At 58.2% G+C, this 25,662-nt stretch overlaps 1 protein-coding gene across 3 annotated transcripts; it reads right to left on the reverse strand.

Moving 5' to 3' along the window:
- Position 1: 1 nt before the first annotated feature.
- On the reverse strand, positions 2-25,662 carry FMNL1 (formin like 1). 3 transcript variants are annotated; one of them, XM_047845450.1, is made up of 26 exons: positions 25,096-25,651; positions 16,598-16,681; positions 14,981-15,064; positions 14,201-14,274; positions 13,733-13,816; positions 13,196-13,333; positions 11,462-11,570; positions 10,761-10,837; positions 10,457-10,550; positions 9,451-9,525; positions 9,029-9,139; positions 7,545-7,694; positions 6,919-7,020; positions 6,491-6,755; positions 5,937-6,242; positions 5,622-5,746; positions 4,541-4,743; positions 3,837-4,071; positions 3,538-3,606; positions 2,432-2,512; positions 2,219-2,348; positions 1,902-2,065; positions 1,602-1,703; positions 1,363-1,458; positions 961-1,081; positions 2-442 (listed from the first exon to the last, which is right to left on the reverse strand). In XM_047845450.1, the coding sequence occupies exons 1-26, from the start codon at positions 25,222-25,224 to the stop codon at positions 339-341; spliced, it is 3,312 nt and encodes a 1,103-aa protein (XP_047701406.1). In that variant the 5' UTR covers positions 25,225-25,651; the 3' UTR covers positions 2-338. The 3 variants fall into 3 exon arrangements, with proteins under 3 accessions (XP_047701406.1, XP_047701404.1, XP_047701405.1); XM_047845448.1 differs by having other exon boundaries at positions 14,951-15,064; XM_047845449.1 differs by lacking the exon at positions 2-442 and adding an exon at positions 449-798 and having other exon boundaries at positions 14,951-15,064; positions 25,096-25,662.

Raw genomic sequence — 25,662 nt, forward strand, 5'->3', positions numbered from 1 at the left:
CTTTTGCAAATATCTTTATTAATCTTGTATAAAAATAAGGTCCATGGAGAGTTCCTGGAGCTGGGGGTGGGGCGCGAGGTTGCACTTTATAAGTTACAGGCCAGGCTCCCGCTGAGGCTAAGTATGGCTATTAGGGGAAGAGGGGTGCCGCAAGCAGCATTTGGGGGAGGGACCGGCGATGCTGCCCCCGCCCCACGCCCCCGCGCGCCCGACCACTTGAGGTGGGCCCAACGCAGCCGCAGAGGGGGCTGCCCGGCCCAGCCGAGCTGAGGACCACCTTCCTCGAGCCCCAGCTTGCCTCCCTCATCCCCCACTGAGTCCATCTGCTGAAGTATCAGCTACAGTGAGAGGTCCGAGGTGACCTGCAGGGGGGGTCCCGGGGGGCGCCGGCGAGCACTTCTGCGGCCTGTGTCTGTGCGGATGTAGGGCTGGTTCCGCAGATCTGGCAGCCAAGAGGAGAGACATTTATCTTTCAGAAGTCTGCATGGGGCTAAGACCACAGCTCCAGGGCAGAGGCCTCACCCTTCTAGGGACCCAGGTTGTGTGCATGTAGGAAGGCACCTGTTTATGTTTACCAGACCCCGCTCAAACCTATCCCAGCCATGCACGGCCCAAGGGGAGGACGACATGACCCAGTCCCCCAAGGCCCCCCAGAGTTGTGGGCAGCCTCTGGGATCAGAGGCCAGGCTACCCAGGTACCTGGGGGCTAGAGAGGAATCTCTTCTCCCAGGCTGGCCTCACAGAGGAGCCTGGATGTCCGCTTGCCGGTGCGGGCCGTGAAAGGCACCGTCTTGAGCACTGAAGGTTGGGAGGCAGGAGGGAGGAGAGAAAGGAAAAAAGAAAAAAGACAGAAAAAGTAGCAAGAGGCAGTAAGGCAGCCAGACCCCTAGGGTGGGGTAGAGGGGGTGGAGAACAGCATTAGATGGACAGAGGACAGGACAGGCCCAGCCAAACCCTCACCTGTGATGATATCTTCAATGGCCCCATCGCGGTCACTCTCATAGATAAGTGGCTCCTTCTGCTGCTTCCGCTTCAGCTCAGAGATGAGGTCCATCTGCTGCCGCCGGGCCTTGGGTGGCGACTGTGGGGGGGACAGGGGGCGTAATGGAAGGTGTATAGCTTCAGCTCCAGGATCCCCTCTCCCCAGGCCACGAAATGCTAGAACACTTGTCTTCCTGGTCTTCCGCAGCACCAACAACCGGCTCGAGCGGAAGAAACCCATTCCCACCCACCCCAGGCTACTGGGGCACCGTGTTCACCCCGGGCAGGGTCTGGTCCCAGAAATGAGAGTATAGAAGAGGGCCAGATCTCTGGGGTGAGGATGGCTGCAAGCAAGTGCCAAGCTCAGGCACAGCTACCTACCTTGGATGCTGGGACTTCCCCTCTGCCTGGGGCGTCAGCACCCGCCTCCTGGGCTGCCGCTTCTTTCTTCCACTGTTCTACCTCCTGCTCAGCTTTCTGAGGGGCCAAAGTGGGTGTCCATGAGGGGGGGTCCTCGCCCACCCCCAGACAGAAGCATCCCCTCCGCTTCCCACCGCCCATGTGGAGGAGCCCCCACAATGCCCTGCAGGGGTCCCAGCCTGCCCACCAGACACACATACCTTGTAGGCCTTGATGAAGCGGCTGAAGAGGGAAAAGAACATGGAGGGGGATGTGGTCTTGGGGTTCTCTCCGAAGTACTCCACCACAGACTCGTAGGCCTCCTGCGGGCACAGCCTGTCAGGCCCACCAGCACGGACCCCTACAGGCTCTGTGCCCCTTTAAGACACCAGCCACTTCATCTCTGCCCCTCCAGGCAGGTGGGCCTTCCTGCCCCATCCCCCACTGCTGTGGCCATGCCCCTCCAGACCTTTCTTCCACAACCCCCCAGCCTCCCCACCTCCAGGCCAGCGCTGGCCCACCTGAGCAGTCTTGCTGTCTGCCAGCAGCTTATCCATGATGGGGGAGTTGGTCTTCAGGAACTCCTTGAGCACCGTGCAGTTGTCCTGCCGCACAAACTCTCTCTGGGTCAACTCTAGGCCTCGCTGTAGGGAGCGCACGTCCCCTAGGACACTGTCCAGGGACACTGAGTGGGGGAGGGGGAGCAGTACAGAAGCAGGGAATCAGGCAGCATTCCCGTCTAACTACACCCTGTGGTCCCCTTTCTCTCAACCCGTATCAGTCCCCAGGGCTGAGCCCCTGCCCCCACCCAAGGAGGACAGGGCACCTGCACCCATACCTGAGCCTGCCTTGTCCAGGAAGTGCAGGTCGCTGTGGAAGCCTGTGAGCTGTGGGTACTTCTCAGCAATGACCTTCACCAGGTAGTGCAGCAGCGTCTGCTTGCGGTCAGTCGACTTCATCTCCAGCAGCTGCATGAAGACCTGTTGTAAGCCACAGGCCACCAGCTGTCCCCCATCCCCCATGCCTGGGAACCCCTCCTTGTGCCCCTCACCACATCCAGACTCTGGAGCCGGAAGCCGTAGGCTGCTCCACGCTTGCTGCTGTTCATGTAGTTACCAAAGGCCAGGACAATCTGGGAGAGGCAGGGGGGAGAGTTCAGGAGGTTGCCGGGGCTGAGGAAACCCTCCCGAGTATAAGTTGCACAAGAAAATGTGGCGAAAAGCAAGCCCCACACACTCAGCCCCCACCCCTCTCCTGCATGGCCCCTTCAGGTCTAGGACACATGTACATGCTTGTATATATGTCTGACATATGCATATGGCTAACACAATGCATGGTGTACCGTTTTTTTTTAAGATTTTTTTTTTTTTTAATTGAGAGGGGGAGAGTAAGCCGGGGAGGGGCAGAGAGAGAGAGGGAGAGAGAAATCTCAAGCAGGCTCCGAGTTGTCAGCGAAGAGCCTGAGGCGGGGCTGGAACTCATGAACCATGAGATCATGACCTGAGCCAAAACTAAAAGTCAGACACTTAACCACCTGAGCCACCCAGGTGCCCCTTAAAGACTTTATTTTTAAGTAATCTCTACATCCAATGTGGGGTTTGAACCCACAACTCCCAGAACAAGAGTCACATGCTCAGGGCACCTGACAGGCTCAGTCAGAGAAGCATGTGACTCTTGATCTCAGAGTTGTGAGTCTGAGCCCCATGTTCAGTGTTGAGATTTCTTAAATAATAAACAACAACAATAAACAAAAGCCGCATGCTCAATGGACTGAGCCAGCCAGGTGCCCCTTGGCATACCCAATTTTGTCCTCTGCCATTCCTACCCAAAATGGTGCTGCTGACATCGCCTAGGCTGTCGAATCATGGTCTTTCTACAGGTTCCCTGAGACTCCACTAGGCAGGCCTGGGTACTATGCTAATCACACAGTAATCCCCAGAGGGGGCTCGGCCCTTAGGAGGAGTCTAAAGTACCGTAGACGTGACCTCCACCCCTGCCTTAGTTTTGTCTTTCCGTGTACGCGAGCGCTAAGAACATAACTGTTGCATCCCAAGGGTACAGACAGAGCAAGGCCCGGGTCTCCCTCTCACACGACCCAGAACAGGCAAGGAGCCATAGGTGGGCCCCGCTTCCCAGACCCTTGCCCTGGGCTCTCACCTCCAGGATCTGCCGGAGTTTGTCAGAGGACTTGATGGACATTGAGGCTGCAATTATGGCATTCAGTTGCTGGGAGGGGCGGATTGGGGAGGTAAGGTAAGTTGGGGCAGGGTGGGAGGCAAGCCCATGGGAGGCTCAAGTACCCCTAAATGCCCTCCTGGAGGCTAGTAGCTGCCCCCCTCCGCAACCCCAACCCAGAACACAGTGCCCCCGCTTGCCCTGCCTGCCCCGCCCCGCCCACACCGCTCTGCCAGTCCCGCCCCGCCCCGCCCCCACCGCTCTGCCTGCCCCGCCCACACCGGCATGAGCAGCTGCACAGTATCCGGAAAGTTGCCCAGGAAGGTGAGCGTGGTCATGCGCTCCGGCAGGCGCGGGATGCGGCTGAAGCGTAGCATGAAGCGATCCTCCTCCGACAGCTCCTCCATGGGTCGCTGCTCCCGCTCGAAGCGGGCAATGAGGCTACGCTCATACTCCGTGGGTAGAAAGCGGGTCAGCAACTCCAGGAAGTCCAGGCCAAGGGCCTGTAGGTCGTACCTGGCGAAAGGCGGGGTAGTTATCTATACCCACCAGTTCTTGAGGCAGGACTACGTCCCCCGCCTCTATTTCCTTGACTGAATAAATGAACTTCAGTATTCACTATTTGCCAACAGCTTCAGGGACCAAGAGGCAGGTGTCAAGGGAAGTTGGGAGCTGGGAAGCCTGAGGTCCCTATCATAGGTCGGTGGCAGATGCGCAGCTGTAAATGCCGGAGCCTGAGTTCCCATAGCTGGGCAAGGAGGCAGGGAGGAAATGGGAACATCTCAGTCTGGGTGTGGACTCACAGCATAGGCTATTTTCTCAGCCTGAAAATGGGAACAAGGTTCCCAAGCTTACTCCCTGACCAGGGTTAGCATGAAGTTTGATGGGCTCTGTCCCATAGTTGGGACTCTCTTACTAGGTACTTGATGACCCTGGTTTAGTAGAGGGGCTGGGCTACCTACAATCCCAGGGCAGAAGTACTCACGTCTCGATGGCCTGGCAGATGCGATCAGCCCCCAGGTTGCCCTTGCGCAAGGTGATGGCCAGGTTCTTGGCCCGGTTGGCCTCGATGAGGGTGGCCTTGCTGGGGGCCTTCTGGGCTGCCTTACCCTTGAGAGCACTGAGGTCTAGGCTGGGACCTTGGGACTTAGTCTTGAACTGCTCCTCAAAGTCACTCATGTCTAGCTCCTGAGGGCACAAGGAGAAGAGCTGGGGCTAGATGGGCTGGGGTCTGATATATCCCTGGCTGAACTACACAACACAATCCACAGAGAAAAAAACCCAGTAACCCAGCTTGACCACAGGCCCTGATGGGGGATACAGGGGAAGTACACACAGCACTGAGGAGGAAGAGCTGCACCCAATCTAGGGGACCCACACTCCAAGCCATTACAGCCAAAGGAAGAGCTGAATTGGCCAGGGATTAAAAAAAAAAAAAAAAGGTGGGGTGGGGGGGAGACAGGGAAGGGCATTCCAGGCAGAAGGAACAGCATGAGCAATGGCCTGGAGGCAAGAGAACACATCACTTTTGGAAAACTAAAAGTAGAATTAGAAGGCCTGAAGCCCTGGTTGTCTGTGGGAGTGGTGGGAGAGAAGCTTAAGAGGAGAGTGGACACAAGGGGGCGCCTGAGTAGCTCAGTCAGTTAAGTATCTGACTTCCACTCAGGTCATGATCTCACAGTTCATGAATTCAAGCCCCACATTGGGCTCTCTGCTGTCAGCACAGAGCCAGCTTCGGATTTTCTGTCTTCCTCTCTCTCGGCCCCTCCCCCACTCACCCTCTTCTTCCCTCTCAAAAGTAAACAAAAATCAAAAGAAAAGAGAAAGAGAGAGAGACCAGACCTGGGGGGAGGGATGTGCCCTCTGCAGGGAGGAAGGGGAAAGCCTCCAGGGGAGTCAGGATACACTGCCTATCCAATATACTAAACCAGTTTAGCTTAACGCCCATCCCTGGGCCTCCATGCCCTCATCTGTACAATGGGGTGGAGGAGATGATCCAGCATGATCCACACAAGCCCCCTCCTCCTCTGGTGCCCACACTGGGAGCAAAGAAGGGCCACACTCACCTGCAGCACCTTCTCATCATTGAGCTCAGTGAAGACGGTGCCTGTGATCTGGCTGGGTTTCAGGGCCACCCAATTTAAGAGTGGCATTCTGAACTTGGTCTGTATGGGTTTCTTGGCCTTTACTCCTGGGACAGGGAGGGAGTGGTGAGCATAGGGAGGTGAGGGTGGGGTGGTTGGCAGGACCCAGGGCCCAAAGTGGCCAGACGGGACAGACAGAAGGCAACAGGAGGCCCCCAGACAGAGCATCCTGGAGGACACAGGTCTAGGCACGGCACCTCTCTCCATATCACCCCCAGCCCTGGGTGGTCCACTCACCTGGGCCCATCTCTGGGGCATCAGAGAGACCTCCAGGAGGCGGTGGGGGCGGCGGAGGTACCGGCCCATCTGTGCCAGAAGGCAACGGTGGCGGTGGGGGTGGGGGCGGCAAGTCTCCCTGCAGCGGCGGGGGTGGGGGTGGGGGTGGGGGCGGGGGATCTGAGCTGCCAGGGAGGGGTGAGGCCAGAGGGGGCGCCAAAGGCGCGGCTTCCTGCTGGAAGGGGAGGCCGGGCAGTGGGGGCGGTGGCGGTGGGTGTGCTGCTCCGGCAACCGGCTCTGGTTCTGCCGCAGGTGGGAGATCTGAGCCTAAAGAGAACAGAGAACCAAAGATGGAGGGGAAGGGGTGTCCAGTTCTGGGCCTGGGTGGTCTCGCCACCGCCTCCCTCCCTACGCATGCGCACTGGGCCCACGTCTACCATCTGGCATCCACCTGAGCCACGCCCACAACCCAAACCTACCTCTTGCAACTGTCCCGGCCCGAGACGTCCCCAGGCCCCCCTTCCAGACACTGCTTCCCCCATGCCCACCCACTCCAGCTTACAGCTCCTGCGCACCTGGGCTGAGTGAGCCGGTGGGCACTCCCGGAGTGGGAGTCGGAGTCGGAGCGTCACTGCCGCTTGGAGTTGCCACAGCGACCGGGAGGATCTCGATGGAGACAGCATCCCCAGGCCCCCGCAGGATACGGATTAACCCCTTCTCTTCCAGCTCCTCCACCTTCAGCTCTAGGGCCGAAGGCCGTGCAGGGACGGGGGTAGGCACTTTCTCAGGCTCGGAAGGACGCCTAGAGGCACCCATGGGGGTCGACTCGCTGAAGCGCTCCTGTGAATCCCGGGAGAAGGGTCAGTGCCCAGCAGCAGGCCTGGCACATAGCCCCCACCCTCTTATTGGGGTAGAGGGAAGTGTCAAGCCTAGAAGCCCCAACGGGTCAGTTCTCGAGAGCCCGGCCTGCCCCCGGCCCGGCCCCCTCCGCCGCCAGCCTCACCCGCAGGGTCTCCAACTCCTTTCGAGCCTGGCTTAGCTGCTTTTCCAGCTCGGCAATCTTGGCCATGGATTCGTTCTCCGCGTCCCGAAGCCTTTCTGTCAGCTGTGGCACAGCACATGGTGAGCTCCCACCCGCCGCTGGGCACTGGTACCGCCGGTGAGGGGGCGGCAGCAGGCATGCCTGCCTGAAGGGCTGGGGGAGGCTTCCGGATGTGCTGGCAGGTGGGCTGAGCCTGGCACTTGAACCCAAGTAGGTGAGGCACTGAGGACACTAAAGTTCTCTCAGGAGGAGAAACCAGGGCACCACTGAGGAAGGAGGTGAGTGGAGAGGAGATTGGGCTAGGAGGGGCCCCAGGCACCTAGTTACGCCCAAGCCAGGATGTGGGCTCTGAGCACAGGGAGAGGAGGGGCCTGCCTCCTGCAGAGGTCCCACAGCGCAGGAACCCAGCGAACGCTCACTGAGAAAGACACCCAAGATGTGGATTCAGGTCAAAGTCTGGAACCAGGCACACAGCCACGGCCCACCCCCAGCCCACCCCCTGTTTGGGTTTGAGGCCAGGGCCTGATGCGATTGTGAAGCCCTGGGGGCCTACGATGTGCTGGGCCAAGTTCAGGAACACCTCCCACCTGGGCCACCTGCTCCTGCAGCTCCTCCATGTGCTCCAGCACAGCATTCTTGGTCTCCGTGTCCTCCAGCAGCGCACCCACATCAAAAACATTATCCAAGTATGCTTGGATCTGTACCTGCAGCTTGTCACTCTCGGTGAGCCGAAGCCTCTGTCCCCCAGACAGAAGGAGCAGGGTGAGGCCCAATGTGAGGGGTCTCTCAGAACCGCCCATCACCGCTAGAGCCCAGGGGAAGGGGCTTGAGCCCCAGCCTGCTTTTTCTTTTTTATTGAGATATAATTCACATACCATAAAATTCATTACTTTAAAGCATATAATTCAATAGCTTCTAGTATATTCACAGGGTTGTGCAACCATCACCGGTGTCTAATTCCAGAACATTTCTATCACCCCCAAAAGAACCCCTGTACCTGTTAGCAGTCAGTCCCTATTCTCTCCTCTCCCAATCCCAATTGGCAACCGCCAATCTATCTTCTGCCTCTGTGGACGTACCTATTCCGGACAGTCATGTAAAGGAATCGTACAGTATTTGGGCTTTGGTGACTTGGCGTCTTTTGCTTAGCGTAATGCTTTCAAGGTTCATCCGTGTGGTAGCATGTATCAGTAATTTATTCCTTTTTATGGCTGAATAATATTCCATTGCATGGATATACCACCCCAGCCTGCTCTGCACCGTTTGTTAATCCTGGCTTTTTAAAAATCCAATCCCAGGGGATTGGCTCCCAGGGGAGCCTGGGTGGCTCAGTTAGTTAAGTGCCCAACCCTTCACTTCAGCTCAGGTTATGCTCTCGTGATCATCGTCAGCCCATCGTCAGGCTCTGAGGTGACAGCACGAGATTCTCTCTCTCCCTCTCTGGCTCTTGCCCTCACGTGTGCGTATATGCACTCTCTCTCTCTCGGTCTTTCAAAATAAATAACAAAAAATGATAAAAATCCAATCCCAAAGTCCCCACTTCTCCAAGCAGCCTCTGAAAGGAATCAGGAAAAGCCGTGGCTTCTCTGCACAGGCTGGACCCGGAAGCATCAAGCCCCTCTGCCTAACCCTTCCCGGGGCAAGGAACTCCTCCTTGACCTGGACCCATCCAGCATGAGCCAGATCCCAATACGGCCCAGTATCTCTGTGCTCTCCATTATGTGCCTGTCTGAGGCTGATCCTCCCAGAGCCAGACCCAGGGCCACCTAGAGCCCTTCCGGTGCCTGCAACAATAGCTCCATGGACTGTGTGCCTATCAGGTGGCAGAAAACGTTCTGCCTCATTCTATTTAGAGTCATTATCATCTTTATAACTCTCCTGTTTTACAGGTGGCAAAGCTGAGACTCAGAGAGAAGAGACCTATCCAAAGTCACATGGGCTTGGAAGTGACAGAGTCAGGATTTGAACCCGGATCTGCCTGACCTCAACGCCCATGCTGCTAACCACAGAGCCATACTCCGCAGTTGGCAACTGGTTGAGTCCCAGAGGGGCGGGAGGATGTAGGGCTCACCTCCAAGTACAAGTCCAAGCCCAGGTGGGTGAACTCGTATTGCAGGAAGACACGGAAGTTCATGTTCTCCACAGAGTGTACCACGATGTTGATGAATTGCATGCAGGCCACCTGGGGAGTAGGGAACAGGAGCACGTCGGTCTGTGACCCTCTGGGTGGGGGAGCTCAGTGCCTTCCATCACCACCCCCCATTTATTCCCAAGTCTCTCTCCTTTTCCCCATTTCTCACTCCGCTAACCCAGCTTTGTCCCTCCCCGTATTTTCCCCCTACACGCCGCATCCCCTCCTTCCAGCTTCCCCTCCCCACCAACCTCTCAACCCTCATACTTTGCAGGAGCAGAGCCCAGAGCCCAGATGCCCAGGGCCCCTGACTGCCCCTCACACTGAGGGTGGTTGGGCCCAGCCTGGTGTCCCGAGCTCACCATGAAGTCAATGTTGCTGTCTTCTTTCTGGAAATATTCCATTAGCTTCTCAAAGCGGTGCTGCTCCCCACACACCTGGGTGGGGAGAATGGCTGTCATTAGGGCCCCAGCGACACACCTCCTAAGCCTTTTTCCAGCTGCCACCCTTGTGCTTCTACGGGTTCCTCCCACATTAAATCCAAGTCAGGCTGTGTCACTCTTCTGCTCAAAAACCTCTCCTCCCTCTCCATTTCCTCCAGCCCTCTCTGTTTACTCTACTCTGGCCACACTGGGGTCCTGGCACATTCCCACCTCAGGGCCTTTGCACCTGCTCTTCCATCTGCCCGGTTGCTCTTACTCGAGGCCGCCACCACACCAAGTCTCTCACTTCCCTCACAGCTTTGCTCAAACTTCACCATCTCGATGAGGCTCCCCTGACCACCCTGCAACCCATTCCTCCTGTCCCTCCAGCATCCCTGACTTTTTCCTCAGAGCATTTATCATTTTCTAACACATTAGGTAATTTGCTCATTTATTATACTGTTTATGATGTCTTCCCCTGCCTTCTTTGTTTCTTTTGTTCACGGATGGGCCCCAAGAGCCCACTCTGTGCCTGACACATAGTAGGCACTCAAGAAATATTCATTAAAGGAATGAATGACCATATCCCACCTTATGCATCATATTGTCCTGCACCTACTTCGCCAGAATCAGAGAGGTGTATGTATGCAACTCTGAGGTGTGTGGATCAAACCCAGTTTGGACCTGGCAAGGCTGAGGGTCCGAGGTTCAGCAGATCCCCTGTTCAGCTGTCCCTGTTGCCCTAGGCAACACCCCAACATGACCTGGCCTTTCCCTTCCCTTTAAAGCCTCCCCATCCCAGATCGTCCCCACCCTGTGTTCCCTGAATGCCCACCCAGCACTCCCAGCTGCCCCCAGCAGAGGCCACAGCTGCCAGCAACAGTCAGTGCTAGAGAACAAAGACATTGGCGGGAAGGGGGGGGGGGGGGGGGCGGGTGGTTCATACCTCCTTGAAATTGTCAAAGGCTGCAAGGATGATGTCGTGTCCTCCTCGCACCAGGCACACGGCCGCCAGCAGCTCCAGCACCAGAGCCTTCGTTCTGGGGAGAGAAGGGGCAGTCTATCCCTTGAAGGCAGGCCCCACAGCAAGGGTGGATGTGGACCTGGCTGGGGGAGGGCAGGGGAGCTGATAGGTGAGTAGGAGTGGAAGGAGCCTGGACGGGAGTCCTGAGAACTGGGGAACAGCGCAGGCAAGGGGCTGGTGGCAGGAGAATCCAGATGTGGACAAATGTTAGGGGCCTGGACCTCACCTGGGGTTCTTGTTGTTGAGGCTCAGAGCAATCTCATTGACACAGGCTGGGTGGGTCATGACAAGGCTGAAGCCAGACTAGGGAGAGAGAAAACGTTAGCTCCTCCAGGCAGACCCCCAGGACTGACAGCACTGTCCTGTCCAGCACCTCAGGCACTGTCGGTGCCATTGCATCCTGGTTTCTAACTGCCCTCAAGCTTAGGAAGTTTTTGATATCCAACCATAGCCTGTTCTGTGCTGCCAAAGCCTGGCTCCTCTTTGTAAATGACTCTGTCTGTGCAAAAGCCAGTGTTAGGACTCAGCACCGTGGACACAGAGAGCCCTCAAAGGCGTGCTAAGCAAAGGAGGGCTGGCCTCACCAGCTACTCCTCCAAACAAAGTAACCCTGAGCTGCTCTCCCCGAAGGCTCTGTGTCCAGCCTTCCTTGGTGGGTGTGCCTGGGTCCCCACATGAGACATATCCATGCCCCCAGTCATGTCCAGATTACTCTAGAGGGCCTCATTAGGAGGGGGCAGACATCTGGGCTTCCTCTCAAGACCTGATCAGCCTCAAGACCCCCAACAGCCCCCATCCACAGGGTTCTCCAGTGGGCAACAGGGTCGGGGGACCATTGGTCCCTGCACCCCAGCAGCTCAGGCAACCCCCGGTGAAGACAGGCCCAGCTTCCTGGGTCCTCCCGTGCCCTCGTGCTCACTGACCAACCTGGTAGTTCATGATGGCACGCAAGCACATGATACAGACATGGACGTCATCCTTCTGGCTAACAATGCGAGAATTCCGCAGGGCCTTCCTGCTGTGGGCTGGGGTCAGCCTGGTGGGGTAGGGAAGAGGCAGCAGGGGTCAGCGTCCTACACCCAGCCTCCCACCCCCACCACCCACTACCACTCAGAAGGCACGTCTGGAACATTAGGCCACTGATTCCCATCCACCCAACCAAAGAGGTCAGCTGAGGGCAGGAAGGCTTCCTTGGCCCCTAGGCTGGGGCCTGGCATGCTGCAAGGGGATAAGGAGGGGGTCAGGAAAGCAAAGACCCTTAACAGCAACTTGGCATCAGAAAGGATTGCTGTGTTGTGCGGGTGGACAGCTCAAAGAGGAAAGACAGCCAAAGCTTGGAAATCCACAAGGTGGCGCTCACAGCCTCATGGGCTCATCTTCCGTCTTGAAAGGTCAGCCCTGAATTCACACCGTCTTGGTCCAAATCCCAGCTCATCACTTACGAGACTAGTTAATCACCCTGTGCCTCAGTTTCCTCATTTGTAAAATAGGAATGGTAATAATAGTACCTTCCTGATAGGGTTTTGGGGACTATGAAATGAGCTCAGAACAGTGCCTGATACATTGTTAAGTGCTGTACCAGTGTCCTTCATAATTCTTTGCTTAAAAGTATGTGATTTTTTTTCATTGCTGCAGATCCGCCAATCATGACTTCCACATCAGTTCCTCTTGACAATTCTATCACATTTCCAACAACACTGGGAAGCCCCACCTCCTCCCTCCATCTGCTACCTTGCCCTTCTCCCGTCACTGCTCTAATATGCCTGAGTCTTTGCTCATGCTGTGCCTTCCACCTGGAATGCCCCTCCCTGTCCCCACCACTGCCTGTAAAGCCCGAATCCATCTGTGAGACATAGTTCCAGTGGTATCATTCTAGGAAACCTTCCTGATGCTCCAGGAAGTAGCCACCTCCCTTCTCAGAGCTCCCAGCCACACCTCCAGGATAGCCTGTCATACACTGTCGCCTTCTAGACCAAGGACTCCCAAGAGCAGGGTGATCTGTTTCCTGAGTACCTGCCACCATAGGACATGCTAAAAATATATTTGTTGAATGAATGAATGAATGAATGAATGAATGAGCAAACAAAAAAACATATTGTGAGAGTTTGAAAGGCTTAATATGAAGTTGGTCCCCTAGACCAAAGTGGGAAGGATGGAAGCTGGGAGTCCACATGAGGCTCCAGGGCTGACTCCTTCCCTCTCCCTGCCTCTCAGCTGGATGTCCGATGTTAGGTGGGGTGCCCTATCCACAGCAGATGAACTCAGGGGTGTCAGCTGAACACCCCACCCCACCCCACCCCACCCAGGGAGCCAACCAGGCATGCACCTGCCCCCGGGTGGCTACGTACCGGGGAGAAGGGGGGCACCTGGAGGCCGCACAGGAAAGAAGAGGGGGTTAGATCGATACAAGGGAGGGTCTCACTGACCCAGAAACACCCTACTTATCCCAGACCACCCAGACTCCAGTTTCTAAGTGCCCATCCCTAGAAGGCTTCTTAACACACCCATCTCCCAAACCCTGCTTGAGGCCCTTACTGTGATCCCCAATGCCAGGCTGTCCCTCCCACCACCCCCAAGGGCCAGGGCCAGGGCTGGCCGGGTACAGAAGTCCAGGGGTGAATTCTCTATTCTCCCTGCCACCCTGCAATGGGACGCACATACTTGATGGTCAGGTGGCGACTCTTGGGCTGAGGAGGCAAGGCCGAGGGTGGACCCTTGCTGAGATCTTCCACCGACTGCTCCAGGGGCTTGCTCTTCTCTGAGCTGGGGACCCCGTTGTCTGTGCTCTCCATGTCATACCTGCAGGGATTAGAGCGGAGCTGGAGGCCAACACTGCAGAAGCACTTAAGAGAGGGGTGGGGGAAACTGAGGGGACAGACGAATGTGCAGGAGAAATTAGAGGCTGGGAGGTAGAGGCTGTGTTCTCAGCACTGTGCTGGGCAGACTAGGGGACAAGGGAATGGTGTAACAGAAGAGGAAGCCACCCAAGTCCCAGCTGGCCACCCCAGGCCGCGTCCCTCCATATCCATGCAGGCCCTTAGGAAGGGGTACCGCCCACCGTGCAGGGTGTGGTTTGTGTGAACCCAGGGTGGACTCAGTCTGCACTGCTTAGACGTGGCCCAAGGAGTGGATGAGGTGCAGGGAAGCAGGGATCAGGGCTCTGAGGAGCACCATGAGGACTGGAGCAGGGGGGCTTACGTGACAGAGCACTGGGCAAAGGCCAGGTACTCGAGGAGCACATCCAGGCCGCGGTTCTCCTCGTTGAGGAATTCTTCCACCCACCTGCAGGGCACAGGGCTCCCTGAGTTCCAGCCAGGAGGGAGGTCCTGCCCAGAGTGGGCACAGAACAGGCACAGCCAGGGCTCCAGCGCGGCTTCCCCCGTCCCCAGGAAGACACCAACCAGCCCAACCTCAGAAGACCCAGTGATGCTAGGAGATGCTAGGGGGCTCAGGTAGGACCCATGGCGCAGCCATGCCTCGAGGGATGACCAGAGAGGAGGCCGGGAAGCTGTCCTGGACACCCAACCCAGAAGTGGCCTACAGGCACAGCCTATGCAGGGGTGGGGGGACAAGGGGGACAGGGGAATAGCAAGGGGAAGCCCCAGGGGCTGTCTGGAGGCAGAGGTCTCCCTGGCCCCCAAGCAGGAAATCTGAGCCCTCGCTCACCCAATGTGGTTTGTCCTCAGGGAGATCTCCAGCTCCCGCAGCACCTGCGTGGACTCCTGAACTCGCCTCTTAAACTGGGGGCCAAGGACAGGAAAGTCTGGTGGGTGACGTCTGGGCTTCCCACAGGCCCACTGAGCCCCAAGGCAGCAAGTCAGCAGCCCCCGCCCTCCCCCTACCACTGGCCTTTCACGTTCAGCCTCCCCCACCACCCCCACATACCTGCCCAGCAGAATAAGCATTCTCAGGCTACTCCTAGCCCCATACACAGGCCCACAGGGTGCACGCTCATTCCTCCACACACAGACATGTGGCATGCTTGCGCACGCGCACGCGCGCGCACACACACACACACACACACACACACACAGCCATAGGGTACGCACACATTCAAATATGGATACCCTGGCTGTACACACACACATACTCATCCACATACAAGCACCCTGGGTACACAGATATAAGACACCCATACATCCGCATACAGACACATGGGGCGCACACACACACACACACACTGCACAAATACGCACAAGTGGACCCACAAATGGATGTAAACACATGCAGAATATGCAGAGGAACGTGGAAAAAGTACATGCCCGCAGCCCTCCCAGTCCCCTAAAAATATGCACACGCATTCATACGCGTGCCCACACAAGCCCACCAAAAAGTTTACACACACAGTTATTCTAGCTGCCCACAGCTTGGAAGGTGCAGGGGGAAAGGGACAGAGAAAAAGGGGGAGACATATACCCCCAGGTTAGACATCCAGTCCGCTGCTACCTTTCGGCCGACCCCACCGGTTTCCAGGTAGCTCTTCAGCTTCTGGATATAGGCTGTGGGAGGGTTCTTGACTTGAAACCGCTCCTGGGGAGACAGAACAGGATGTACAGGGAGCCAGCCAGAGCCACCCCGGGGCAAATGACCAGCCCTTGCCCCAGAATCCCATTCTTAGCTCTGACCCCAGGTCCCAGGCTATCTTAGGACCCCTCTGAAATACCAAAGATATCACCAAACAACCCACCAGGTCATTAAAAGACCCCGGTCCCAGACCTAGCCTTCACTCCTCACTATGGCCTCACAAGCCATAGCCCTAGCACAGCGCCCCCCCCCCCACTCCACCCCCACCGGTGGAGTTTGGAGGGGTCATTTCTGCCGCACAACCCACCACGCTGGGGGTGGGGAGGAGGACTCAGACCTGCCAGTAGGTGGGACCTTCCCAGGCCCTGCCCTCCCTGGGAGTCCAGGGAGGAAGAACGCTCTGCGGGCCCCTTCCCCACGGCTCCTCCCCAGCTGTCCCATTTACCTGTGCTGTCTGTGTGTGCTTATCTCCAGTGCTCAACAAAGCAACTCCTAACTCCCCTGCCCCACCCAGGGCTCCAACAGCCACTCACACAAATAAGCAGGGGTCACATCAGAGGCCCCCTACCCAGAGGAGCTCCCATCCTTCCCAGCCCAGATCCTTTAGGACTCCCGCTTTTCCCAGGCCCTTGAGCCCCCAGCCTGAGATACCAGGCCAAGTGGCAGAGACCTCCACAGCAGCCTGAGAGCCTCTAGAAGCAGCTCCCCATCCTCCCCACACGGCCCAGCCTTTACCCCCCAGACTCTCGCACAGCCTGCTCATCCCATTCTGGTCCATTAGCAGGAGCCAAAGGCCCAGCCCTGGCTCCCAGGGGAGGCTCCCTGCTCCCCAACTCCCCACCCCCAGCCTCCTTCCCTCACTGAATCGCTGCAGCAGCCAGGCCCCACCCTGGCTTAGCAGTGGGAGAGGGGTCTTCCCTGCTACCCCGGAGAGCGGCCCTGGAAGCTGGAGAGGCAGGGGCAGCCAGTGAGCCATGAAGATGGCAACCCCAGGTGCCTGGCTGAGCACCAGAAGCCAGGAGTTCTATTTCTCGCTCAGCCACTTGGGAACTGGTTACCTTTGGGTGGTTGCTTGGTTGACTGCAGCTCCTCTGGGCCCGAGGGAAAGAAGGACAGGGATCCTGCCCCTTCCTCCCCACCTCCCATGGGGTCAAAGATGCCCAACCCTGGGGTTGCCCCCCTATCTTCCACAGCCCAGAGCTGGAGGGTCAACAGATGCTGCTCCGGGAAGTTCAGCAAGGAGGTGGGTGACAGCAAGGAGGTGATGAGCCCCTGCCAGCACTTCATAGGGCAGACCCAGCCCAGCTAGGGACTCATAAGGTCCCCGGGGAGGCCCATGTTCAAGGGAGGGTGGTTGTAGAGTCTTGAAGACACCCCCAGCACCCTCTGCAGATGCGACACAGGCCTCTGGGCAGAGTCTTGGCCCGATGGGCAGCATGGCAGTGCCCCCTCTCCTGCCAGCACCCCCCTCCCCCCCCCCCCCCCCCCCCCGCCAGCCAGGGCAGGGCATCCTGAGGCCAGAAGGGGCCTGGTACCCACCTGGTCACAAATGAGCTCCCACTTCTTCTCATTGTCATACTGGCTCAGCAGCTGCACCTTGTCCGGGGGCAAGTTCATGCAGTTCTGGAGAGGGGAAAGACAAGATAATGACCCTGAGCCTGGGGTCCGGATGCAAGGGGCAAGGGAGCACAGGCATTTTCAGGGAAGCCACCAGGGGGCAGCTCCCTAGCGGATCTGTCTTACGCCTGAATCCCTGTCACCCCAGGAGATAAGTAGCATTAGCCGATGAGAAAACCGAGGCCCAAAGATACAACACCTTGCCCTAGGCCCCAAAGCTAGAAAGTGACACTGGGATTTGACTCTGAGTCGGCCTGGCTCCAGGGCCTGGGCTCCATCTTCCACACACCCCCTCCCTGGCATGTCTCCCCCAGCGGTGAGAGCGTGGGTTCTCAGCCTGACTTCCTGGGACCTTGGGCATTTTTTGACTCACTTCCCCACGTGCAATAAGGGGGAAAGTCAACTCTTCTTCCATTTGAGTGGGAAGCTAACAGGGGACCCAGTTCCAGCCGGGCCCAAGTGTGGCCAGTCTTGGACTCTGCCCCACCCCTGTGTGCCAGCCGACACCATCCGGACTGTATGCAGTCCTGGCCCAGGGCACCAGTGTCTCACAAACAGCAGAAAACCTCTCACAAGGATGGTAACAGTGGTCTCCTCCTTAGCCCTGTCCAGCCCCCTCCCTCCTCATCACTTCTGGAAGAAGAACATGGGGACGGGCCAAGGGAGCTACGGTCAGACAGGCAGGGAATTCCTAGCAGGTGCATCACGGCTACAGGGCACAGGGGGATTCCTGGGGAAGGTCACCCAGACATAGGAACTAGAGACAGCAGCCAGCATGCTGGGTCTGTGGTGCCGGTGGCCCAGGCTGGGACTCCCCTCAGGAGCTAAGAAAGGTCAGCATTGCTCTGCCCGATCCTCCAGTCACAGACGTGCCTGTCAAGCTCCTCCCTTGGGCAAGTATAGGGTCTTGCTCCCAGGGCAAGTATAGGGTCTTGCCTGGTGCTGCCTGCACTAGGGGTTCCCTGGCCCCCCCCTGAACTTGGCATGTCTTCCTAACAGACCCAGAAGATGATGCCAGTTTACCCCAATTTGCTGAACCCCAGGTTTAAAGAGGGTCTACTATGTGTCAGGCCCCAAAAGATAGTTCTTGCCCTCAAGGAGCCCCATCTCTGCTGGGGAGGTGGGAGTCCCCAGGAATCCCCAGCCCAGAGTCAAAAGGCCCCCGTCACCAGCTCTGGTGGCTCAGACTACACGTCCTCAGTCACATGGCCCTGAGAGGAGGCCACAGCTGGAGCAAAGAGAGGGCCACACCCACCCGGAGCTCCTCAGCCAGCTTCCTCTCTGGGGTGCTGGGCTTCATTCTGGGGCTCTGGCCAGAACTCACCCCCCCAAAAAAAAATCACTGCCTTAGGTCAGCCCCAGACAACAGGAAACTGGGTGCTCTCAGCCCCCATTGCTCAAGCTTTCCGGCTGAGGCCCCACTTGAGAGGTGAAGCTGCCTATCCCCCAGGGCCCCCAGGCCGGCTGGGGATGGGGATACGTCATTCTTCTCCCCATTGCAAAAGCGAGCCCCTGGATTGAGGAAACCACTGCTGTCTCATCTGCTGCCTTTCCCCAACTCACCAACAGCCAGTATAGCCCCCGCCACTACAGGAGACACTGCCTGGGAAGGGCCCCTGGAGCTGAGGCAAGGGCCCCTGGGACCATTCTCTCTCTCTGCCTTTCTTTCTCCTTGGTCTCTCCAGATCCTGATCACAGAGATCCAGGGTGGGGCAGGGCAGAGGGGAGCCAAGGCTGAGGGGGAAGGAGGGAGCAGGAAGGCAGGCAACGCAGAGAAACTGGAACAGTGGCCAACCCAGAGAAGGGAGGTGGTGGCAGGGAAGGGGGACGAGGAGGAATGAGGTGACGGCTGAGCCCCAGCACCCGAGCCTTACAGGGGACAGCCGCTTCCCAACATGGGTCTTTCCAGGCCCTCGCCCACTCCAGGGACCTGTTCGGTTCCTGGAATGGCCCCAGTGGCACTTCTAGAGGCAGCGACAGTCATAGTCAAAATAGTGACCCCAACAAATGTGGGCGCCAGCTCTGCCCGGATGCTCACCCTGCCCGGCACCGCTCTGAGCCCTCCACGAGGGTGACGTCCTCACCGCCACACACCCTCATCCCCATCTCACAGGTGCAAGTACAGATTAGTTTAGTGACCTGCCCAAGGTTACAAAACCAGAGAGTGGGGAGCGGGGCTGGCTTCGAGCCCAGAGCTGACTCTGAAGCAGCACCCTGGCCCACTCCCCGCGGGGGGCAGCCCCATGGTTATTACTGGGGAGGAAAAGGCCTCTGCTGTGGGGTACACCTGTCCCGGCAGTGGTGGAGGGCAGAGCACCCCTTGTCCCCTTCCCCACCTGGGCGTGCTCAAGCCCCCGAGGCTACGTGCCAGCCTGCCAGACGGGCTAAATTTAGGCTCGGAAATCAGAAATAGCTCTGACAGCGCTGAGCACTAATTAGCAGCTGTTCCTCGGCTGTGCCCACCGAGGAGACGGTACCCTAAGGAGCAAGAGAGGAACCAGAGGGTGCCACTGACTCGGGGTGGAGGGAAGGCGTCCTGGAACACGGCAACAGACCCCAGACCCGGGGCCCTCAGCAAGGAGGCAGCACCATGGGAGAGAAGTAGATGAGGCTGGTTGACACCGCTCGAAAGGAACAGGCAAGGACACGGAGGTCCAGGGGTGGGGAGGAGGGACACTTGCCTCCCGTAAGGGGACACGGGGAGAGGAAGCTGTGAGGTGGAAGAACCCACACCGGATCCTGGAGAGCCAGGCCCTGGGCTCACCTAGCCCAACAACTTCTCCGTCTCCTTGAGCCTCAGCTTCCTTCTCCATAAAATGGGCGCACTTCCCTTCTGCCTCCCAGCTCCCAGAGCTCCCAGGAATACCCAGTGAGAAGCTGGGTTTTGATGTAATAATACTCTGCAGTGACGTACGCTGTTAAGAGGCGTTTCACAGACTGGGGCCTGGGGGAGGAGTCCACTGAAGACCCCAAGGAGAGGGATGGGGTGGTGAGCAGAAGTTTGTGAAAACATCCAGATAAAACAGACCTGTCTCCAGTGCTTGGCCAACAACGAACTGACCCTTCAGCTCCCCTCTCCTTGCTGCCCTTAATGCTTTGGCTCCAGGAAGAGACAGGTAAGATCCATCTTTGAAGGTGTGGCCAAGAAAAGGAGCTGATTCCCCAGTCTTTCCACTAGAATGTGTAGACATCATTCTCCCTCCCTGCCGCGACCTCTCCAGGTGCCAGAGGGGCCCTCAGCCTCGCTCACCCAAGACCAGCCCCTTGCAAGCTTCTGGCGTACTCCTTCAACAACGCCCCTCCCCCCTCCCGCCACCGCTGCCATCTGGAGAGGTGTCCCTGGTGACTGAAGGGGTTCTGTCTGCGTCTGGACACATCCACACCCTCCCGTTTCACTTTCAGTTTGAACTGAGACTGTCCCAACCCACCTGCCCACCCTCTCCTCATGACGTGTGGCCCTTTGAGTCCCAGAATGCCCTTGAACTTGGGTACCAAGCCCAGTCTCAGACCAGCCCCACAGAGGCTCCACAGCCTGATGGGCCCAGAAGCCAGGAAGCGTCTCCATCCGCCACCTCTACATGGTCTTGGCCTTTGTCTTAGAGCTCTTAGCGCGTCTCCAAAGGCAATCAATCCACGTTTCTAAGTTCCAGTAGGTAGATTTTCTGGGGCTATTAGAGACAATCCCTGACTTAGAGGAGGGCTCTAGGTGACTAGTCCCAGGATTAGGTGCTAAGAGTCCCAAAAAGCTCATGGCCACTCCCATCAGGGTTGAAGGGTCCCCATGGCAGGGACAAGGGCAAGCCAGGTGGGGGCCAGGACAGCAGGCACTGCCCATACAATCCGGGCTAGTAGGGGAATTACAGCAACAATAATAAGGATAAATATTCCCCAAACATCCCATTCCGTGCTAAGTGCCATTCTAGGTGCTTTATATCTACTGACTCACTTAAACCTCAAAAAAGAAGCTGACACAGTAAATGCTATTGTGATCCCCATTTCACAAATGGGAAACTGAGGCACGGAGCGATTAAGTCATTTGTCTGAGGTGACCTAGCTGGCAAGCTGGTAAGAAGACTGTGTTTCCTTGGAAGAAAGAGCACTGAAGGCAGTGAGAAATGTGGGTCCCGGACCCCCAGGGGTCTTCTGCAGACAGACTGGCCCCAGTCCCCCTGTCTGAGGAACGAGGAACAGCCAGCCCCATTTCCTGCCACCCAGCACCCTACGCTTCCTGTTGTTGCCCACACTGAGCTCTTACTCACTGGGGAACCCCCCCCTCCCAGTACACCGTCTCTCAGAGGGAAGTGGAGGCCTCCCCACCCCCTCCCCATGTGCACACAGCTACCGTTAGCACCACCACTGCCCCACCCTCCAGGAGAGGTGGGCCCTCCCTCTCGTGGTTTCCGGCCACCAGGCAAGTTTTCGGTCTAGGCCCCACTGTGGCTGCCCTGCATGATGGCAGCTAAGGGCAGCCTGGCCTGTGATGGCTAAAGTTGGCAACCTTGGTTGGTCTTGGTAACGGAGGTGGGTAGAGGGGAAAGGCACAGGCTAGAAGGGCCTAGGAGGCCTCCAATATGAAGAGGACTCTATCCACTCCAATGTCGGTCCCTTCCTCACAGCGGGGGAGAGTTTCTGGAGCACTCGCCCTGTGTCAGGCACACTCTCGGTAATCCTTCAACGACCCTAGGAGGCCAGCATATACTACTGGTATTCTCTTTCTACACGTGGGGAAAAGTGAAGTTCAGAGAGGTTAAGTAACTTGCTCAAGGTCATCCAGGTAGGAAGCGGCAAAGACAAAACCCACCCCCTGACTTAATGACCCCGAAGCTCAGGAAGCTATTCTGCCCTTCCCTTGAGCAACCCCGGCCCCTCCCAGAGGCGGGGAGGACGGAGCCACCTTCCAGGGTTCCATGTCCTCAGGAAAAATGCAGAGGTAGCCCCCAGGGCAGCCCCATCTGCTCCTGCCCATCTCACCCAGCTCTTTGCCAACTGGCCCCAGATGTCCCTGTGAATCATGCCTACCACATCCCTGGGTTTCCAGGGTCGACATGTGCCAGCCCCGCCTGCTAAGAATGTTGCCCCACAGCCCCTATCCGGCCTGATATCTGCCCACATGGCCACAGCCCCATTGGGATCCTCCATGTGAGACACCCCAGAGATGAAAGGTACAGCCCCCCTGTAGCTTCCCGTTCCCAAACTTCATCCGCCTCACTCCAGAGAAGGGAGCTGGCCAATAAAATAGAGACAGAATGGATTCTACTCCTGCTCCTCAGGGAAGGGGTCCAGCTGAAAGCAGGATTCCCAGGGTCCACATGCTGCTGGAGGCTGTCCTGACCTCCCCACACAGCCTCACCAAATGTCCACATCCCTAGGCACTTGCTAAGGGCAGCCCAGGGTGCTAGGCCCCATCAGGCAAACTCCTCTCCAAACGGTTCAGTCTCCGTGTGGATCAGCATCACTCTCGGCCTCAAGCACAACATCCCGGGCACCTTCCCTTGGTCCCTTGGCCCCAAGGTTACAGGCTCCTCTCTGACCAGACAGATCAGCGGTATCCAATGCCTGGCCATAAGCACAGAACTTCTGGACGGCCTGGAAAGAGTGCCTTGCCAACGCAAACCCTGTTCCTTACAGGGGAAGGTCTGCAAGGAAGACATGAGCCTTGGGCATGGCCTAAGAGAGGCAAGAGCTTGATGTCTGGCCAGCTGGTTTTCCCACCATTCCAGCAGGCCCATGTCGCTGGGCAGCCATCGCTCCTCTGCTGTTGCTAAGGCAGCAGCAGGAAACCCTGGCCAACCTGCTCTTTCTCCCCACCCCCATTTTAAGCAGGGGCACCTCTCGCTCACAGCCTCCTTAGAAAAGTAGCCCCCCAACACCCTTGCATGGGAGAAAGGCCACTGTGGGGAAAGGGAGAGCAAGCTTCATCTCCTATCTGGCCATAAGCCTTGGTGGAGGCGCCCTTCACCCACACATGGGTCCCGCATCCAAGAGCCAAGGAGTGGTTTGGGGTTGCAGGATCCTACCCACCAGGTCCACCAGGGACCAAAGGGTTTTGTTTAAGCGAAAGGAAGAGGTTCCCTGGGGCTATGTGACTATATCCGAAGGGGAGGGCGATGCTTTTCCCATCAAGACTCAGGGATCCCTGGGGCTGGTGGGTTCATCACTCTGGGCAGTCTGAGCCTCTTTCTCCTCTTACACATTCACTAAGGACCAGACTCAGCTCCGGCCATGGAGGCAGTGCTCTGATGAAGGCGCACCCTGCATGACCCGTTGCCAGGCCTGTGGGTTTAGCCAAATACTTGGCCCAGGCAGCTGCAGGCAGCGGCCAAGGCTATCACCCCAGGGCGGGGCTCATGCCCTTGTTGGTGGGGAGTGAGGGGAGCCAGGTTCTTAGTCAAGTGACCTTGGGTTGGGTGAGTTCTGCCCACAGAAGACAAGGGACAGGCTGCTCCTTCCCCAGAAAGAAGGCCAAGTATAAACACACTGGGGTTCCTGGGAGCCGGGATGGGAAGTTGAGCCCCATTGGGTGCTGCTGCCCTAGATTTCTACCCAGCTACCGCTGCCTTCTCCATGAAGACACCCTCTAAGACCCATCCCTGGGCCTCCGCCCTCCACACCCTGGTACTCAGGGACTCCCAATGGCATTTAGCATCAGGCTCAGCCAATCAGAGCGAAGGCCAAAACACAAGCAGGGCACTCAGGAACTACACATGCATCAGAGCCTCACCATTTGACTTTTGGATTTCCCAGTGGTCTGAATTATTCACACAGCTCCTCCCCATTAGCGTGTGTATGATAGAGACCGCACCTCACCCTGACAGCCTGTCCCACCCCTGTCCACAGACAGACACACACTTGGGGGGAAAGAGAGACCCATATCCCCCCCCCCCCCCTCACAAGGCTGGCAGGGGTCCAGGGATCCACCACCAACTCAGGCTCCCCAGATGGTCCCCCAGAGACTGTCTCTCTTCATTCTGCCCCCTCCCCCATCTGCTCAGCTCAGCTGAGCTTTGCGCAGGCCATGGGTTTGAGGAAGGGAGAGCAGGTGGAGAGATGGGGGAAACAGGGCCTAGCCTGGTGTGAGGTGTCCCTCAGAGTCCCTCCCTCGCCCCTAATCAAGCAAGGTGTCTTCGCAGGGATAGACCAGACCCCGCCCCACCCCATAGCTCCCCCAGACCCCTGTTAGCCTTCCTGCTGGGAGGGGGCAGCCAAGATTTCCAGGAACTATCATGAAGGGCCATACAGAGGATCTGGTAAGTACGGCCTAATAACAGGCCAAGGGAGGGGAAATGATGTCAAGGAGGTGGAGGGGACAAAGAATTGAGTGCTGCCACAAGCCAGCGTTGCTCTATTGCCCGCACCTCCCTTGCTGCCCACCCCCCCCCCAGACCTGCAGTGCCAGCCTGCTTAGACTGAGAAGTGCCCCCTGGGAAAAAGCACAGCGTGGCCTCATTCGCCTGTCACCCAGAGTCCAGCAAGGGAGCTGACAGCAGACAGGCCACCAGGCAATTAGTTAGAGAAAGGAGCCTGGGACAGGGCTGAGACAGGGAGAGGGAAGTGAGAATGAGTGGCCCTTCCCCCTCCCTACTTCTGCCTTGCACCAGGTCTTGGGGAGCCCTGATTTTGCTCTGGAGCCCCTCCCCAAACACATCCTGACTGTCTCCAGGCTCAGCCAGAGCTGATGGCTTCCTCCCCAGTGACCTAGTCTCCAAGCCCCCCAATTCCTCCAGCAGGTGATAGTGGGGAAGGTGGGGAGGGGGGGGGATGCTTCCAGACTTTTTGTACCACCCCAAGCCAGAGTGACCAACCCATCCTGACCCCACCCGCCCTTCCTACCCTTAATCCCCTCAGTGGGCTGGAGGAAATGCCCAAGATAAGGACCCACAGGCAATCTCTCCTGGACATGCAGGGGGTGAGAGATACAGACACCTCCTCTGCGTGATCTGAGGACTCAGCTCCCAGCAGCCCAGGCACCAACAAATCAGGACCAAACACCTGAACTCGGTCTCCAGCCGCCAGGACATTAAAATGTCACCCTTCCATCTTTGGCCCTAAGGAAAAGCAGATGTTCCACGACCCTCGCCTGGTGGCCGGGCCTGCGTCCAGAGCGGAAGGGGCCGCCCCAGGACCCCCCTTGCGTGCTAGGCTCCCAACTTCCTCGCAGGACATTTCTGTTTAGACCTTTAGACCCAGGAGTGCTGGGGAAGGGGGTGTCTTGGGGAGGCAGACTGGGCGACTGCGGAAGAAAGTTTTGGGGGGAGAGTGCTAAGTCACTCTGAAAGAAGCCACTGTCACTCCCACCCCCTGTAGGGGCCAGCCACTGGGCCGGGGATCTCCAAGCGGTACCTGAGCCCCCGGGGGCGGGGACGCGTGCCGAACCCCAGCCGCCCCCCGCCCGCGCCCAGAGCGCGACAGATCACACTCACCAGAACCCTGTTAAACCTCTCCTCCAGCTCCCGGGCCGCGGGCATCGGCTGCTTGGGCGCCGCGGGCTGCTTGGGGGACGGCGCGGCGGAGCCCGCGGGCTGCTCCGCGCTGCCTGCCGCGTTGCCCATGGTGGTCCCCACCCAGTCGGCCAGGCGCCTCCAGCCTCGGAAATCCAGCTTTCCGGGGGACCGGGGACGAGGCTCCCGGCCTGGGGGGCGAGCAGGGCAGAGGCTGGCGGCGGCGGCGGCGGCGGCGCGGCTCGGCTCCGCGGCGCTCGGCTCAGCTGCGCGCAAGGGCCGGGGCGCGGCGTCCCATCGGGGCGGCCCCGTCCGAGGAGCCGGGCGGCGAGCTGCGGGGTGGGGGGAGGAAGTCAGGCTGCAGGCCGCGGGGGACAGAGGGCTGGGCCGGGGGCAGGAAGCTGCGGCGCGGGCTCCCCCCTCGGCGATTTTCTAACTTCTGCTGTCGCTCCCCGAGCGCGCAAACCGCATTTCGCCGCCGCCGCTACGCACCCTGCCCCCGGGGGGCGGGCTGGAGGGAGGGGGCGGGCGCCGGGAGCCGGCCGGGGG

This window comes from Prionailurus viverrinus, unplaced genomic scaffold (assembly GCF_022837055.1).
Source record: "Prionailurus viverrinus isolate Anna unplaced genomic scaffold, UM_Priviv_1.0 scaffold_35, whole genome shotgun sequence".
Lineage (NCBI taxonomy): Eukaryota > Metazoa > Chordata > Mammalia > Carnivora > Felidae > Prionailurus > Prionailurus viverrinus.

Bases quoted from the DNA above. Each gene is read 5' to 3' on its own strand.
- FMNL1 (XM_047845448.1), bottom strand. From the start codon at position 25,224: ATGGGCAACGCGGCAGGCAGCGCGGAGCAGCCCGCGGGCTCCGCCGCG. The intron at 7,021-7,544 runs GTGGGAGGTGTT...GCTGTGCCACAG, and splicing joins TGCAGGAGCAGGTGGCCCAG to CTGACAGAAAGGCTTCGGGA. The intron at 5,747-5,936 runs GTGAGTGGACCA...TCCCTGTCCCAG, and splicing joins TGCCCCAGAGATGGGCCCAG to GAGTAAAGGCCAAGAAACCC.